Source organism: Centrocercus urophasianus, unplaced genomic scaffold (genome assembly GCF_019232065.1).
Source record: "Centrocercus urophasianus isolate 14NV4802_14NV808 unplaced genomic scaffold, USGS_Curo_1.0 seq_16, whole genome shotgun sequence".
Lineage (NCBI taxonomy): Eukaryota > Metazoa > Chordata > Aves > Galliformes > Phasianidae > Centrocercus > Centrocercus urophasianus.
In genome coordinates this window covers 4,566,763-4,579,516 of record NW_024884711.1, presented here as the reverse complement: position 1 = coordinate 4,579,516, position 12,754 = coordinate 4,566,763, and the positions used below count along the sequence as shown (strand labels likewise).

Below are 12,754 nucleotides of genomic sequence, written 5' to 3'. Positions count from 1 at the left end.
GAGCAAAGTCAGCGCCTCCTCAGCCCTCAGCTTTCCACAGAAACTCTGCAACTGGTTGAAAGTGACCAATTGAAGATGAGTTCGGTGGGATCACACTGGAAACTGTTGTCATCGATAACGAGATGCTCAAGGTTGAAGTGCTGGGAAATAAACAGTTGGTTTATTTGACTGAAAACATGACAAGTCTCCAACTGCACACAGACACGGGATCTTACTGTTGGAGTAAGATGATGTGGATATTTTTTCCTGGAAGAATAACAACCCAAGCAACAGCAACAAAAAACCCACAGCTATAACTATGCTTCAATAACTTCACTTCTCCACCCGAGACTGAAGCTGAAGACGCAAATCATTCCCAATTAAAAAAAAAAGCTATATTTTTTTAATTACCCTGGTGAATTTGTAAAATAACGCTGAGCTGTAAATTAGGAACTGACAGCAGGTTCAGCAATGGTGACATATGGAAAATATTAAAAAGACCGAGGGTGAACTCAGTGAAAATACGAAGGAAAGAAAACACCCAAAAATGAAAACTAGGGAGCATACTGTTACATGTGAGTAGAGAATCTGTGTACAAGTAGGTTAATAGGCCCGGAAAGGTTTCTCCCTGTAGATAGCAAAAGAAAAATGTAGAGGTAGTTGAGAACTGAAGACCAGAAGGCATTTTTCTACCATCTGGATATTTTGTGAAAAATGTAAGGCACAACCTGCACCCTGTAAACTGTGGTAACTCAGATGTGCCAAGCAGGGTCTGAAACAGACCAAGAAACAGAGCAGAGCTGTGGGTTTCCACTCACCTCTCTACTTCCATGCAGCACCCCAGTAATCCAGCACTGATACCAGCACAGCACACCCTGGCTCCTCTCGATTTCAGAGACCCACCAGCCCCCTCTGAAGCCTGGTGCCATGGCGGAATGGCCGCAGTCTGACTCATCCTTCAACCTGAATGCTGATGCTGGGCTCACCAACTGCTTGCTGTGGAGGCTGGTTCAGAAAAATGAAATGAATCACCATCTGAGGTGAGATACCCGTTTAGTGCTGACCTCTCAACACCAGCATCCACTCAAGTCAAGGGCTGCACAGGTCTTTGCAGACCAACAGATCAGGGCACAGCCATCAGAGCAGGTTTCAGGAGAGAGGTTCTTTTTGCTTGCACAAAGTGTGCCAGCTTTTTGTGGCTCTTCCCTTCTCTAGCCCTTGAGCTAAGACATTTCCACACCTAGATGTAGCTTTTCTCCATCTCTCTCAATTTTTGCCTCTCCAGATCTGCAACAAAGAACAACTGCATCTCCTACTGGCAGGCTGGAAAGCTACCGTGTCAAGTGACAGAAGACGACGAGGCTCCCTCTGCTGGGTTTTGCTTTGCCTTTCTTCTTAGCTTGGAGAAGCAAAAGGTGCTTTTCCCCCTTGTGTGTGGAAAGGATGAGAGCTTTTCCAACAGGTTTCTCAGCTTTTCTTATCCCTGAGCTGTGTCCCAAGCACCAGTGCGTGAAATGAGGCAGATAACAGAAAGATATTTCTTAATGCACAGTTGTCTTTTGGGCAGCATTCACTCCATGTGTGTTAAAGTTACACTGAAAATGCATGCTATGATAATGAGTAACACTCTTATCTAGGCTTATCACTGACATCAGAGTACAACAAAAAGTCTTTTCTGCCCCCCCGGGGGGGGATCTGTTGAGGAAGTAAGTCTGCATGACTTAGTTTCTCTTCAAATGAAGCCCTGCATTACAACTTTGTGGGTATCTCTTTTGACACATTTGTAGTGCTGCAGGAATAACTTCAAAGCATTGTTGGCATCAAGGAAGATTAATTCATCTTTCTCAATCAGGCATTTCTCGCAGTGAGGTTTCCTTAATGCTGTGTATTAGAAATCATCTTTCTGAAAGCTGAAAGTTTATGATTTTGGCAGTCAGAGCTTCTACTTTCAGTGTGTGGGGAGAAACCAGCTTTGGATACTTTCCTGCAAAAAAAATGCAGAATTCCTTATCTCTGTTTGTAAAGAAGAAAAAGAACGGAGCTGCTGGCACCCCAAACATGCTCAACCATGACACCTCCGATACAACCCTGAGCATCCCATGCTCAAGTCCAGACCCAGAAAGGCTCCTGGAAAAATGAACATGCTTAAACTCTCAGAATTCTCCAGCCCAGAGGTCTGCAGGGAGACGTGCTCAAAATCTTATTTGTGGGCGAAGAAGCAGCACAATGTATTGTGAGTATAATGGTAGTCTCAAGGCTCTAAACATTACTCCAGATCTATTGGCTGCAGAAGAAGAAAGAATGCAGCTGAAATTATTTTGCATGTACTTTCTAGCCTTTTTCCTTCCCCTGCTCCTCTGGGTCCTAACGCTGGTGGCGTTACTCTAGTGGTGATATGGAGGTGTCACAGCAAGCTGTGAACATCGCTGGAGAAAAGTTGCTGCCCACACTCCCCAAGCCCCTGGCATCTGAGACCATCCCCAGTTGAGAGGTTCGGTCCATGCCATTCCCTTGGTCCCAACTGTCCTCACAGAGAGGGTCAGCATTCAGAAGAGTCACCCTTAGCACTGTGCACTAGGGGAAAGGCATGAAGATCCCAAAGGATTTCTTGTCTCCTCTGCTGTGCCTCTGCATGCACTTCAGCCCCACAGACTAGCCGTGTCCTGCCTCACTATTTCACAACACGACAGCGAGACCACAGCTGAGCACATCAGTACCCAGCTCAGCTCTGAAGCTCAGCCCAGGAAGCTGCTCTGCCAAAGTTCAGGTTTCATAGGGCAGGCATAAATGCTAGAGAAGAGGAAATATACATCTGAAAACAATCAGGTTCAGCCTGAAGAAAACACTGGTTTTCAAGTCAACGACGAATTAAGGTAAGAGACAATTATATTTCACCTATAATTTGACAGGTCAGGATGACAAGTGGCACCTCATGAATTTAGGGAATCTCCTCATTGCTTAACTCTGGGAATCTAAGTGAGATTTACTGTGGGTTAAGATGATGGGGCAATGCTTACAAGCCAGGAAGGCAGAAAGGAGAACACTTTTACCAGTCAAAGCAAATCAGAGCAGATGCATTTTACTTGGTGGCTGATTTTTTGTGGCATCTTGTGATAAAAGAAACATTCACCCTGCTAGGATCCCTCAAGGTTAAAGCAAAACATTGAGAGATGAACAGTGTGCAGCATCAGCACCCAAGGACGGACCAGGAGGATACAGCCCTTCTACTTCATTAGGTGCACTTTATTGGAAGCCTGCAGGGATTCTCAAACATTACACTTTCCAGCACTGCTTGCTTTTGGCTTTGGCTCCTGAACCAACAGCAGAAACATCAACGGCAGTGAAAAACAGCCCAATACAGGATTTTGCTAGAGATGATAGGAAGTGGGCAGACTGGCAAGGTAATGACAGAAATCCAAAAATTTGAGAAATCAACTTTCTGTATGACCGCATTATTTAATTCCTCTGTGACTCAGCCTTCCATGGGAAGGGTGTTACACAATCAGTTTTGGTGAGACATTCGTGTAGTAGAGTTGGTTGCAGCAGCCCATTAAGTACTCGTGTGATATAAATACAGATGCAGAAACAGCTGCTCCCAGCATCTATTCTGCTGGGGCAGAGCTTGGGTGCAGGACAGTGAACTGGGCAACAGGATGAAAGAAGGAAAGCGACTGCAATGAGTTCTGAAAGTTTGGGCAGTGCAGAAAAAGTCCAAAAGGGGGATAAATAAACCTAAATTTGGGAAAAGGGGATGCAAGAACGTGCAGCGAGCTGGGAATCCTGCTAGGGATAGCGTGGTCTTGACAGGAAAATATTCATCAGGACATTGTCATAGAGAAATGTGTGCTACCCTCTGAAAGCACAGTGAAGAGGATAATTTAACAGATCTCACATTTCTCGAGTTTCTCAAAGACTCCATGATTAAAAGATCTTATTAATAACAAAAAGGGGACAGGAAATACATAGGCACAACAATAAAGGTGAAGGGAGGATGGTGCCACCAGTAACTGTAAACAAGACACAAACAGTGCACACTGCTGCAAACAACTGTCTCTTTCCACAGTCCCTCCCACAGAAAATACAAAGAAAATCTGAATGCCACACAAGTAGAGTAGGCCTGGGAAAAAGAAATACTGGGGAAGAGCAGTTCAGAGAAAACAAGGGCAGAATACATGTAAAAATTAGAGGACAAAGCCATGGTTCTTCCAGCCCACAGTTCACATATGTTACTGTCCTGTGGCAGGTCCCTGGAACTGTACACAGCCTTGAAGTCTGCTCAGCATGCAGAGCTTCTGCAGAGGTCCCCGGCATCTGTGTCAGTGGGTCAGTTCATCAGCATCAGGACCACAAAGCCATGACCTTAGAGGCACAGGGGGAAAATTCAGAACATTTTTTAATGGTTTTTGAACCTCAGTTGTAAGATCCATGGGAGACATAGGAGCCAGGGACACACTGTCAGGTCACAATCTCCTAAGTCATTTCTGAAAAAGATACCTAGTGCTCTGAGCTTCTTAAAGCCACGTTTCTAAAGTAGTTGGACTGCCAAGGGCTCAGACTGGTGCCTTGTGATGTTCTTGGAAGTACCCTGGTGCTTAGCTCCCATTAGAAAAATTATTCCAATAGTGACAGCATCTCAGTAAAATGCTTTGATGTGGTTATCTGCAACTTCAGCTGCTCAAGAGCCCTTACAGGTCATGTCATGAAAGTTGAGCCCATATCCCACTCCATTAAGGCCACGTTCATTTCTACTGTTGCCTAAAGGGTAACAGCAACAACAACAACTGATATGCTCCAGCAAAACATCTGAACGTTTAAAGAGCTCCCTGAGGATACAGCGTGACAGAAGACCCTCAGAATGGCCTGGAAAAAATATGAAGAGCAAGATGTTGGGAGCACGTGGGACCCTTGGCATGTGGGCACCATATTTCCTGCACGGCCACAGCCTCTGGGGGACTTTGAGAGAGGGAGCTCAAAGTGTTAAAAGCCTCATCTCACAGCTTTCATTATAAATACATTCAATAACCGCAGGGGCGAGCTGCCACAGCCCCAGAAACCACAGAGAGCCTGGTGCAAGCAGCGGGATGTGGCTGGAGGCACAAAGTCCTGGCACTGAGGCTCAGTCCCCTTGCCAGGAAGTTAGCAGGAGCAGCAGCTGGACCAGGGTATGAGCATCTCCAGCTCTTGGTCGAAATAAGACCCAGGAATAGTTCCATGTTTCTGTTTTGTTTGCTTTATAAAATCAGAGTATGGCTAATTCTGGTGCAATGGTTAAGCTGAAAGTTGTGCCTTAGTTTCTTGCTGCCTTGCAGTTATCTCCAGATTCAGCATTTTCCAGTTGCTTTATAAAGCCTTAGGTTACAGTGACAAAGATCCTGGACTCAATGCTATCCCCTCCTGTCCTCCATAACCCAAGCCCAGATTTTTCAAGTACATTCCTTTTATCCAGAAGTATTGGTTTAAGTTTCTGTATTTACATGCTGCTCATCTCCAGCTATTGGTTTGAATTTAAGTTATAGAATCTACTGATTCTAACTGAACTTGTGATGGTGACATAAAAACTATAGAACTGGTTCAGGGAAGGGGCTTCTTTTTAAATCTTTTTGACCTAAGTGTCTTTGTTAAGGGGCTACAAGCCTCTGCAATTTCGAGGTTTATCTTAATCTGAAGTGGTTTGATCATCTTCCATTTCTGAGTCTTTTATTTTGTAACTTAAGTGCCCTGATTTTTAGAAAGCACTCAGTGTTCTTCCTCTTCACCTTGATCTTCACACTGAGTTGAAAAACCTAAGAACGAAGTGGCCCTGAGCACTACTTGCTTTTGAAAACCTTAACCTCAGAGCCCTGGGTGGAGCCTCCATAAATTAAAGCACTCAAACTGATAAGCAATAAGTAAGTTTACAGAACTCTGCCTGGTCACAGAAATGGTCCAAATGATCTGATAATAAATCACAGAATAAAGAATAAATCCTAAGAAAGTCACCTTAAAGTCATCAAGAAGGAGTGTGGGAGCAGAGAGCAAGAGTGCACCTGACAGTGTTCCAGTGGTTTGCTTTCTCACCTCTATTTTCTTCACTCCTTATGAGTTCGCACACTTGAAGCATGCCTACAGCCCCAGTAGTGAGCCCTACAGCAATTAAATTTTCCCTCCTGTACTCCTTCTCACATAGTACAGCTGTAACACCCAAAGATTGCATCAGCTTTTTGTACTGAGACATCCAGCCAGATGCTCAGTTTCAACGTCTGCCTGGTGGATAGACCCTGTGCTCCAGGCACGGTTTGTGGCGTTCATCTTTGCAGCACGTAACGTTGGCTACAATAAACATGAGGGTGAATCATCCCAGAAACCCCAGATTACTCAGAGCTGGCTGAACTGCTGCCAACATCTAGCTGTCTGATCACCCTACTGGCTCTAATTCCCAATCTGCTTTCACTCCGCTGATGGTAGCACTGAAGAGTTTTTGGATTTGAATTCATTCACAAAGCTTTTACAAACAATATATCCAATATACCCAGTTTGGTAAGGATTCTTTCACTGAAACTTTTTTTTTTTTTTTTTTTTTTTTTAATTCAACAGCCCATCAGTCCAAATCCAATCATACTGCTGTATAAGACTTGTGTTGCCTTGGGCTGGAGAGTGTCAGTCACAACAGCAGGCAGCGCAATCTAAAGCTGCAAATCTCCTGCACAGCATCTATGCTCAACTTTGTTATCTCGTCAGAAGACCAAATCAAAGTAACTGTTGTTGGTTTTTTTTGCTATAAAACCACATGAAGTGGCATTAGCTGCACTCTCCCTTTTTACTGTTTAAATTTTATTTTGCCATCAGCTTGTATGAACTGTCCTATCTTGCCTCCTGCTTTTCAGTATTGGCGTTCTCGTCTCCTTCCAGAGCTTGTAGAAAGAGTCCCCATTTCCAGACTGAACAAAAGACTCAGTTTAAAGTAACTGCACTTGCTGGGCTGGGTCTGCTTCAGACCCTGGCTAGCTAACACGTTACCAAGTAACTCTAGACAGCATCCCCTAAGGACGGAGCCTCCCAGCTTTGAAAGCTGAATCACAACAATTGCACCAACCAGTTGGGTGTAAGACTAGAAACTGGGCACTATCCCCGCTCAGTGCGTTACTCTCACATCTCAGTTTTGTTTTAGGCACCATCCAAACTACCATTAGCAGCATCTGCAGCATCCTGGTGACTATATGCAGAGTGGTGCCAGAGTGTCACCTAGAGTGCTAGGAAGGCTTACAACCAGCTTCCCTCCTGCTCAATTCCATCCAGTCCCAGTTAATTCCATTAAATCTTTGTGGTGTGTGCTAGAAGGGCCACCAGTAGTTAGGTTACTTCATTTGGAGGACATGCCCACAGTCTTGCCAAGACTCACCAGCAGGCGTGAAGCTGATGGGTGTAGCTACAACAGCACAAAAGCAGTGATGTTTGTATTTGGGTAGGGTGGTGGCAGCTCAGATCAAGGCGTGAGAAAGGCAAACGTGCTGATTGGGTTTCACAGGGGTGCCCACAAAACCTATCAGCTTCTCTAGGCCAGCACCAGGCTGAATCACTGCAGTGCAGCTTGGGTGCGTGGGGCCAAGAGCATGCCCTGTCCACATGGGAAAAGCAAGTTAAGTCAACCTCGCACTGGAGGGCTGACTAAGGTGTGAAAAATCTTGAATACTTCATCAGCTTATTTTGCAAATTTGTAGTGTGACTCTTTGGCAGAGGTCTGCTTTGGGTTATTTCTTCATTTCTTTCAATCACAGCAGAGGCACAGCGGAAAGCCAAAGAACTAGCAGATCTGGCATCTCGACAGTAGAGCTCGTAGCATGGCATCCGGCTGATAATGAGATGGATCAGATGTGCAGGCAGGATTTGGCTCTTGTGTCACCCAGTCTAATGTCAAGGCTGTTTGAAGGTTGAAACACAACATCTGTTGCTTAGGGGAGTTTGATGAATCTCTCATAATTTCACTTCCCTATATATTATATACAGTGCACATGACAGAAATTGGCTGGGAATATCTGGGTTGAGAAACAGGGTTTACATCCTGCCAAGTATTGTCTTCTAGACAGAAACATATTTAAAAGCAGAAGTGCTTGTGGGGAGTAGAGCCCAAAGCTGTGCGTAAGACTGGAGAGAGAAAAGCAGTTGAACAGCTCCATGAGAAGCAGAAGTGAATCTACTATTTCCTGTATTCAGCAAGGGAAAATGCTTGGCAGAGATATATCGCAGCCACATCGTTCTTACTCAGCATGCTCTGAGTAAGTAATCTTCAGTAAAAGTAATCTTCAGTTAACTTTTCCCCTTATTTTAACATTTATTGTAAGCACAAGAGAGTAATTTGTGTTGAGTCAGACAGTGAGAAGACTATCAGTGCGTGGGGTGGGTTCTGCAAGACTGGCAGTGGACACCTGGCTGGGAAGGATGCAAGCGGCCATATTCTGGTTCTCAATCCAGAACGCAATGAAATTTTATTGCATTATGCACATCTGACATATGAGTTGTTTCCTGTGAGGCTTTTGGTTGGTTACAGCCCATCTGTTGGGTAATATCAGCTTAAACTGAGCAAAGTGGTGTCAGACAAGCTAAACATTCAAAAAGAGCAGACCACATTACCTATGCAGGATGACTAGCAGTGAGAGAAGACCACCAGGGCTTAGGTTCATCCCATGGCAGAAACTGCATTTCCTGACAAGTATGAGACCTTCCCTGCGCCCAGCATGATATATTGACATGCAATGGCTCGTATAGAAAACTTCCAAAGGAACAAGCTGCCTTTCTGGGCATGAACTGAGGCAACAAGCATGGGAACCATGAGCACAAGTAGGGGCCCTCAGAGAGGAGATGGCAACACAGTGTGAGCTCCTTCTTTCCACTTGAAGTTCACACTCCAGCACCACCAAACAGTTCTCCTTGGGTGCATGAATAGCAGAGTTGCTAAGGGGATAAGAGAGCTATCGATGTGTCAGGACAGGCTGGGACCTTGAGTCTTTGATTTATCCCTTGCCAAGGTTGATCAAACCCTGTGCACAGCCTCTTCCATTTAGATCAGTGAAGAGCCAGTTGTGAGCAAGAAGGATGCTGTGGGACAGTGCAGAGAGGTTGCAAGGAGCCAGGTGGGCTCTTAGTGACTCGTATGCAGCACAAGAGTCCTTGGTGCACCACTGACATGTTTTTCCATTTTAAAGAGACCTGCTGCAGACATTTAGTCTCTGAAGAGATGAAAGAAAAGGTCAGCATGGAAAAGCACCACTCAGGGAGGTGGTGGAATCACCGACCACAGAGGTGTTCGAGGAACATTTGAACATTACGTTGAGGGCCATGGTTTAATGAGAACTACTGGTGACAGGTGGATGGTTGGACTGGACAAACTTACAGAATCACCAAGGCTGGAAAAGACCTACGATTCTATACTGCATCTGCTGCTTGTTCCTGTACCCCTTAGCAGAGTAGATAAAGCAGTAACTAGGCAGATGCAGGAAGAGATAGGCAACACCTCCCTCATCTCCGCTGGCAATTCCAATTAGTTATATCACCAGTAGAAAATTAAAACCTTGATTTCTCATTGTTTGCCATGAATTCTGCACGTTGCCATTGGAGAACCAACCCAGGCAGCAGGCTCAGTTCCAGATGCTGTGCAGCCGTGGGTGCTCCTGCAGGTTGCACACAACCCAGCCCTCTGCCAGTGCCCCACAGCACCCATGCTGAGACAGCCCTTCTGCCTGCCCTGTTTTTCCTGTGCCAAACCACAGAGCTTGTTTGCTAATGACTGTGGGTACTTCTCATTTAGGTGCCTGAGGGACAGCGAAGAATAAAGTGTTTTAAAACAGAGACTGCCTGTTGCCAGCTGGCACCTTTGAGTAATGACTACAAAATGAGAGGGCAGAACTTGATGGGCCACACCACAAATGACACTCTAGCACTGAGGCATTTGGAGAAAATACCAGTATAGTCAGATCAACCATCTGTAGGGGAGTTTGTTGTAGTCACCACTGCATCGTATGAAACTTCTTAGGCAAGGACTGTCTCGCACCTTGGAGCGTTTTTACTTCATGCTTAACCATACAAGGCTTTTTGCAAACAGGCTGGAGCAGTTATTGCTGGCAGGGGAACATGGACACGTAGGCTGGGATTCCACTTGCTTTGCTCCTGCCACATCAGCATGCATCTGCCCAGACATGGCCAAGTTGAGTGTCTTACCACACTTCCACCCTGGTGTTAGCATTTAGGGTTAGGCTTGGTTCCTGCTGATCATAGTTCCATTTAGAATGTTGCTTCCTGCTGAACGCTGCCCAGCAAAGTGGGAGAGTGCCTACATTTGTCACGCAGCGATGCACCACCTGCACTGCTTGTTTTGCTGCTACTCAGCTGCTCATACACCCTTTAACATTTTCACCTTTTTCTTGTACTAGAGAACTAATTTTTAATGAAGTACATGTACGAGAAGAGTGTACTTATCTTAGTATCTACCACCACGTATAGTCAGTGAACATATAGATCTTAGAATAAAGAAATATACCAAAAAAATAGGCTAAACAGGTTCTCACACTAAAGAAGAATGGATAGATGGAAAGCTTACCCTTGTGATAGGCTCATTGAGAAGAATCAAAGAAGAGCGACCTCCAAAAAAGATCTTTCCCCACTGGCAGTCAGCTCTTAAATGGGTCTAGGAGAGGTGCAGCCAGGCTCCACTCCTTCCATCACACAGCTGAATTGCCTTCACCTGTGCTCATGGCTGACTCAGTGCTCGCCTCAGGTGGTCAACCAGAGGCTCAGGCTGTGATTCAGCAGTTCCCATACACACCTCTACAGCGTTAAAACTCTCACTAACCCAAATAGTGACATAACCCCAAAGTGAGCGTTGGTGAGGCCTCTCACACCACATCCAGGATCTCTCTCTAATTTTATTCTCCTTCCCCTTTTCGTGTTGTCTCTAGCTGGAAAATTCAGCATGACAGAAGCACTGCCTGAAGTGACAACCGAATACAGTTACGATGAAACTGCTCTCACCTGTGATGAAACTGACATCCAAGCATTTGGAAAAATATTTCTGCCATTGTTTTATATTGCCGTGTTTGCTGTTGGCCTTGCAGGGAATGTAATGGTGGTTTTGGCCATCGTGAAAGAAGGCAATAAAAAGAGCATTACTGATATTTATCTCCTGAACTTGGCTGTCTCTGACCTTCTTTTTGTGATCTCTCTCCCTTTCTGGGCTTCCAACACAGTGAGGGGATGGACCCTCGGCACCATCCCCTGCAAAGTCGTGTCCTCGCTGTATTACATCGGGTTCTTTGGGGGCATGTTTTTTATCACTGTGATCAGCATCGACAGATACTTGGCCATTGTCCGGGCAACGTATTCCCTGAAATCCAGAACGATGAAGCACAGCTTTCTGATAACCTGCGGGGTATGGGCAACAGCACTTCTTGTTTCGGTGCCACACTTTGTGTTCTCCCAGATATTAGAAAATGACTGCATACCGGTGTTACCCCAGGTGCTGATGAACATCTGGCCAGTTTTCTGCAATGTGGAACTGAACACCGTTGGCTTTTTCATCCCAGTCTGCATCATATGCTATTGCTACTGCGGGATCATCAAAACCCTGCTGTACTGCAAAAACCAGAAAAAAGCACGAGCCATAAAACTGACTCTGGTTGTGGTGATTGTGTTTTTTCTGTTTTGGACGCCATACAATGTACTGATTTTTCTTGAGACTTTAAGGCACTACGAGTTGTTTATAAGTTGCAATCAAATTAAATCACTGGACTATGCAATGCACCTGACCGAAACCATCGCATTCAGCCACTGCTGCCTTAATCCTCTTATCTATGCCTTTGCTGGGGAAAAATTCAGGAAGTATCTTCACCGTGTCTGCTTCAAGTACTGCCCATGCCTGTGCTTCTGTGGGCCCTGCAATCATTATGAAGTCCGCCCTTCAGCTAGCTATGCAGAAAGCATGGTGAACAGCAACATTACCCTCAACACCAGTGACCAGGATGGACCTGTCTTCCTCTGAAGCAAAAATCCCTCCTTGGGAAAAGAAATCTCTGTAGATACGCCTTCTGCAGGGCTAGCACTGCCAAGAGGCTGATGTTACCCACTGGGAAAGACCTATGACAGCACTGAATTACTGACGTGCTTCTTGCTAAGCATTAAATATTCTAAAGCAGTGAATATTTTAAAAACAAAAGCAGTACAGTCTGTCAAGGCTGAACATTGAAGTGAATCAAGAGAGAGGTAAAGTAGAAGCAAAGGTATCCTCTGCCCAGAACAGCAATGGAGAAGAATTCAGGATAAGGACACTGTTACACAGTTTTGTCATTTACAGTTCCATGTCTGTATGTGCATGTGGTATAAACGTACATAGACCTTAACTCCTTGTTAAGAAAATAATCCCTTTAATTAGTAGTAGCTGACTGTTTTTGTTGCTGTATATTGAACTATGTCCATGTGGAAGAAATTCTGGGGAGTTACTGATTGCAACAAATGTTTTACCAATGCTTTCATAACTAATAAAACCCTAAAAAACAGAATTCTTTCTGAATATGCATTTAGTGCCAACCATACTTTCAGCAACATGTAATAACCGGAGCAAGGACTGTCCTGAAGACCTCGGGACCCAACCAGAAGCTCATCTGCACCAGCAGCACCTCTCCTGATTTCTTTGGGCATCATTTGGCAGAGCACTTCACGTAGCACAACCTCAAGAGTTCTGCAGAATGAGTGCCTGCCGAGTTGGTGAAATGTTGGCACAACTGGCACTGGGGTGTAGCTGGGGGTCGTC

At 45.1% G+C, this 12,754-nt stretch overlaps 1 protein-coding gene across 1 annotated transcript; it reads left to right on the top strand.

Annotated features, from left to right (window-relative positions):
• The first annotated feature begins 2,669 nt into the window (after window positions 1-2,669).
• CX3CR1 (C-X3-C motif chemokine receptor 1) lies at window positions 2,670-12,503 on the top strand. The gene is made up of 2 exons (XM_042817113.1): window positions 2,670-2,852; window positions 10,908-12,503. Exon 2 carries the CDS (start codon window positions 10,922-10,924, stop codon window positions 11,984-11,986), a length of 1,065 nt encoding a protein of 354 aa, XP_042673047.1. The 5' UTR covers window positions 2,670-2,852; window positions 10,908-10,921; the 3' UTR covers window positions 11,987-12,503.
• The last annotated feature ends 251 nt before the right edge of the window (window positions 12,504-12,754 follow it).

Coding starts and splice junctions, on each gene's coding strand:
- CX3CR1 (XM_042817113.1), top strand. CDS start 10,922: ATGACAGAAGCACTGCCTGAAGTGACAACCGAATACAGTTACGATGAA.